We start from the raw sequence: 5436 nt of genomic DNA, 5'->3' as shown, positions 1-5436 counted from the left end.
CTGCTTTGTTTTCACTTGACAACAGCCGGGTTATGACAATCAAAACTTTATAACAGCCTTTATCCTTAAATCCAGTTAATGGTCAGTTTAAAAAAAAGATTAAAAAATCTGCAGTAGGGTTGAGTTGTGACAGCAGCTTTATCTTTATCATGATAGGGGATTTTCAACTGAAAGTGACAAAGCAAGATCTGATGGTTTACAGTAATCAGAGCAGCCAGGTAAATAAACATGAGAGTGTGAGAGTATTTCTGCCTATTGAGGTTCAAATGGTTTTCTAGCTGCTACCTACAGTATTGCTTCTACTACTGTGCACTGTTGACTAATGCGGCTTTAAATAGACAGCAGGAGGCAGGGACAGTGTGCGCTGTAGGATTCACAACAGAAATGTGTGCTGACTGGAAGAGGAAGAAAGGCAAAGTGAGTTCACAAACACTTCTTGTGATCATTAATGATGTAGAAAGAGGCTGCAGGCACTCACGTTGTTGCAGATGCGGCTGTCTGCCCCCGCCTCCAGCAGCAGACGTACTGTCTTCTTATGATTCAGAGCAGCTGCCACATGTAGTGGTGTGTCCCCAGCCTGCAGACACACACACACACACACACACACACACAGAACAAAAGATGATGATGTGACCCTTTGTTCAAAATATCAAGATGCTTGTATGATGCTCGTATGAACATTTCCGTCTTATATGTTATGTACCAGAGGCTTTCTGCAGAATGACAAACATAATGTCAAATCATATAAATGACATGTTTTAACTGTGGAATACTTGGATGTGTCACATTTACAAGTGAAATTCTGGACAAAAGATTGTGTGTCAAATACTGCAGGAAACTGAACTTCTTCTTCCTCATGTGATATGGGCTAATTAATTCAAAATACAATTTTACAAGCCAGATCAATAGTCCCGTGCCAAATTGGCCCGTGCTGTACAGTAGCCAAAGACAGGATTCTCGAGTATTTAGCAAGTTAGTCAACGGCTCACCAGGTTCTTCTCTGACACGGAGCAAAAGGCCCCCAGCAAGATGCGGATCATAGCTACATGGTTGTAGCGGGCCGCCACATGCAGACACGTGTCCCCCGCCTGGGAAAATGTGTAGAGATTAGCAATTTTACAAGAATTGAATTACATTCAGAAGATGTCAAGCATAAATGAGGAATGTGAAATGATTTTACATGTTTGATTGTGTACATTTTAAAAGGTGCTGGAGAGAAAACCACAGTGATTTTCCTATTATGCTACACTGGTATAAAATGTCACATTTAAGAGAGAAACATCTAAATATTTTCATTTTAGGTATTAAGGTTTACCTAAAATTTAAATGTGCTAACCTTTTTCATCAAATTTAGTCTTCATATTTTTTATTAATTTCATTTATTTCTAATTTCTATTTCTAAAAATTGAGTCCATGTGGTTGTTCCAGTTAATGACAGTATGTCTGAGCATTGGTCCTCCTGCCACAAACATCAGAATGAAACATTGAAGACTCCTCGCTTATAGTCAGCACATGAGTGAACAATCAGTACTCAGGCTGCTGCTCAGACGCACCACCAACAACCTCCTCCTGCACTTGTGTTGTGCTGACACAATGGTTTCCCCGAGGGGCTGCACATTATGTTTAAAGTGCAAATGTGCCGCACAGTGTTTCATAATTAAGTGACTACTGTGCCATGTAAACGCTACTGTGGCAGCAGGCCATCATCCAGGATTTCAAAGCCACTGCAAATGTGAGCGAGTAAGGAAGAAGTCAAGATGCATGTTTGTTTACAAAGAGCATTTTAAATGAAGGAATAGGAAACAGGAAGAAAGAGCCATGAAAAATACAGTAAGTAAGAAGTTAGAAGTATAAAGAACAAGCAGGATCTAAGCTGAAGGAACCACTATGTTCACTGGCTGGAAGTAACAGTCCAGTACTCCTTTCACATCTGCTTTGGTGGTCGCTATAAGAAAACATCTGGCTCTTTGCTGCTAAATGTTGATAAAAATCAATAATGCAGCTTTAATGGAAGGCAGTTCCACACCAGTGTAAAAGGGAGTTCCTGGCTACATTATTTACTCGAGGCAGGTTACATCAATCCACACTAGCACTAGTGTTATAGCTAGGGGTGCACCGAAATTCTGGGCTGATACGATGTTTAAAATAACAATTTGGTCGATGCTGATGTTTTTTGTTGTTATTTATTCGCCCTTTTGTGCTGGGAAACAAAGAAATGGTCTTTGTTTTGGAAACACAAGTACCAAGAAAACCTCTAGAACAGAAGCTACCACTTGTCTTAACCTCGATCTCCTTTGTTCATTATATTATATACCAGAGTGAAAAGCACCAGTTGCCTGACAGCGATAAAGTGGCCGAGAGCTGCCTTCTATATGTAAATACCAGGCTGTGTCTGAATGCATCTCATTCACTCTGGCAGCAGAAGAACCCACCAGAGTCCTGCTGGAGACTTACATGGTTTTTGCTGTCAGGCCGGGACCCTCCCAGGAGCAGAACCTTGGAGCTCTGAGCGTGGCCGTTCTGACACGCAAGGTGGAGAGCTGTGTTTCCTGCCTGAAAACAGGAGGAGGAGAGAGTCAGAGTCTCCCCCTTTCTTATTTGTGTACGTATTGCTACATACATCTTTGCTCTCTTCAAAGCCTCCAGACTCCTTAGACAATTTATTCATTCATTGTACCTTGCAGAACTAACCAACTGCTGCATTTATTGGTTAGTTAACATGTTAGTTTGGATCCAAAGTAACCTTTTAAAATGAGTCACACAATAACACAAGCAAACCAGCAACTCCATAGAGCAGAATCTGTGTTCCATGAGGTAAAATTAACGTTTCTGTCAAAAGGAGTTTGGTGGCTTTGAAGAGAGCGATACAATGGCTTTAGTTCCCCTTCAGAAAGGGCTGTCCAACTAAAGTATGAATATTAAGTGGCCCCTGCAAGACAGTGACACATTGAACTTCCCTTTATTCAACAATTTCCTTTTCGAGTCCGTTCCTTTAAAAGATATCATTACAGTGGAATGAGACCACCAAGAAAGGGTGTTCTTTACTGTGTATGAATGTAACTTTTCATTTGTAAGAGGGTGTGTCAGTTCTACTTTCAAACATCATAGTCTTGCTTTAGATGAGTCCTAGTGAATTTCTCTCAAAGATATGGGAAGCAAAGAAAGACAGCTGAAAGAATATAGGAATAAAGTTTATAGCAAACGTTTAACCAGGGCTGTGGTTGAAAGTTGAGAGCGCCACTGAAGAATCACCTTATTTTTAGCATGAACGTTGGCTCCAGCCTTCACCAGTAGTTTGACAGACTGACTGAAGCCATGCCAGGACACCTCATGGAGACCTGTGTTGCCATCCTGACAGGAGAAAAGACAAAAAAAAACACATTAACGACAGCTTAGAGTGTTTGTAAACACAAATCTTAGAGATACCTCCATTTATGAAGACTCTTTGTCTAGATTTTAGGGAATCCATGAAGAATTACAATGGTACATTGATGAGATTCCAGCCAGACATGTCATACTCACCACTCTGCTGATACTATTTTTATTCACTATTTCATCCAGTCATTTCTACTTTGCCATTTTTTGACAGCTGTTCAGCTACTGTCAGACAAACTTAACACATTCTGCAGATGTTTCACATTAAAGACATGCCCTCTGAGCATCAACAGTTCATTAAAAACACAAGCAGATCAGAAAGGCAGGAGGCATTTTAATAAAATAAAATGTAATTACACATTGGTAATTAGGAATAAAGGCTTGTTTTAAATGAAAGCCTGGCTGTTCATAGGTAGATTTACACTTTATGGTACATTGATAATGGCTTCATATGTAGATCTTGTTTTACCTCGTACTTTGACATAAGTCCTGGCAAAAAGTATATAATAATGTTTTATATGTCACCTTGGCCAAATTGAATTTCCAGAGTGTATATTTGCACCCATGTGATAATAGTCATATGGAAGCTTTTTGGCTATTCTCACCCCTCCCCCAGTTTAGGATTTTGGGGTTCAAGTTACAACCTGAGATAGTTTATGAAACCACAATCTAGTGCTGACTTTCAATTTTTATATTAAGTTCACATATTATTTTTTACTTTTTAGTGGCTCTTTGGTTAGGTTTAGGGAACAGAACTCTCTGGTTAGGTTTAGTAAAAGATCATGGTGTAAATAGCCACATTGGCTATTAAACTACAGACCTTATAACAAATAGTCTGATATTCCTACACTCATTCTCCACATTTTACAGAACTATGTACGAGTATGATTTGATGGATTTGCACTCAAAACAGGATGTTGGGATGTGGCATAAAGAGAAAGAGTGATCATTCATAATAAGTCAGCTGTAAAGGAGTTACAGTATTTACTAAAATACACAATTAATACACCATATTTCAGCATGTTGTGACATAAAACACGAAGAGAAACTGGTCATAGTGTTCATGGTTATAATCCCTGTAGGTCATTTCTCTTTTCACTGTGACTCTAAATACACTACTCTAAGGATAAGCAGATTATAGGCACACTGGTTTCTCTATGATTATCAGATGCTTTAATGCAGTCATTATGATGGCTTTGAAATTCCCCGTTCCTCCAACTGACTGTAATAGAGGTGCCATTAGCCTCTGTGTGTGTGTGTGTTTATGTCTTTTGATCTGCACCTTGTCCTGTCTGTCCAGTGCACACCCTTCCTGGATGAGAGCGCTGATGATGTCACAGTTTCCCACCACGGCAGCCCGCTGTAACGCTGTCTGCTCCCCCTGTCATCCGACACACAAACGCACAAACATTGACTAACTGTATGTGACCAGAAACTCTCAGCAACAACAGGAAAAAAAACCCAGCATCAATCCGTTTCATATTTTATTATATTGTTACAGTGCTCTCGTTGATGCCATGAAGATGTTGGAAATTATATTATTTCCAACATCAACTGAAGTTAATGAAAAACAAAGTTGTTAAAAAGTTGAAACGGAGATACAAGATTTCATCTATCACACGTGACACAGTCTCTTGAAGGAATAGATTGGTTTTGGGGGATTTTTGTTTTATTACTATTTACTTTGAGTGGACCACATGGATAAATGTCAGTGCATGCAGTTTGAAATTACTGTATTTTAATGGGATCAATAGTAAGATACACCCTTAAATTTTTCCACAGACTGATAGCTGGTGACTCCAACTACCCTCACTGACATAATTAGGAAGTCTCAAATTTCAATTAAAGGAAGGATTTGGGGAAATAGTTATTTGCTTGCTTTCTCTTTCTGAGAGTGAGATAAGAAGATGGAAACCAATAGTCAAGTTTCAATCTAAAGACTTTCAAAAGAAAAATCTAATTAATGTGCATTTCCATCCATTCCTGTTACTTTAATACTAGAAATTGGTAATCAAGATAAACATTTAGTGGCACCAAACCTTCAGTCGGGTGCCATTAAAA

General features: G+C 39.2%; 1 protein-coding gene across 1 annotated transcript in view; it reads right to left on the bottom strand.

The window, feature by feature from the left end:
* The window catches only part of ankrd6b (ankyrin repeat domain 6b), a 26836-nt gene that overhangs the window by 9421 nt on the left and 11979 nt on the right, over nucleotides 1–5436 (bottom strand). The window contains exons 4-8 of the mRNA XM_035679069.1: nucleotides 4658–4756; nucleotides 3253–3351; nucleotides 2455–2553; nucleotides 990–1088; nucleotides 479–577 (exon numbers count right to left, since the gene is read on the bottom strand). Of these exons, the coding sequence (XP_035534962.1) occupies nucleotides 479–577; nucleotides 990–1088; nucleotides 2455–2553; nucleotides 3253–3351; nucleotides 4658–4756 (495 nt within the window). The remainder of the gene's footprint in view (nucleotides 1–478; nucleotides 578–989; nucleotides 1089–2454; nucleotides 2554–3252; nucleotides 3352–4657; nucleotides 4757–5436) is intronic.

This window comes from Morone saxatilis, unplaced genomic scaffold, assembly GCF_004916995.1.
Source record: "Morone saxatilis isolate NCDOM2014 unplaced genomic scaffold, NCSU_SB_2.0 Contig7, whole genome shotgun sequence".
Lineage (NCBI taxonomy): Eukaryota > Metazoa > Chordata > Actinopteri > Moronidae > Morone > Morone saxatilis.
This window is presented reverse-complemented; position numbering and strand designations above follow the sequence as displayed.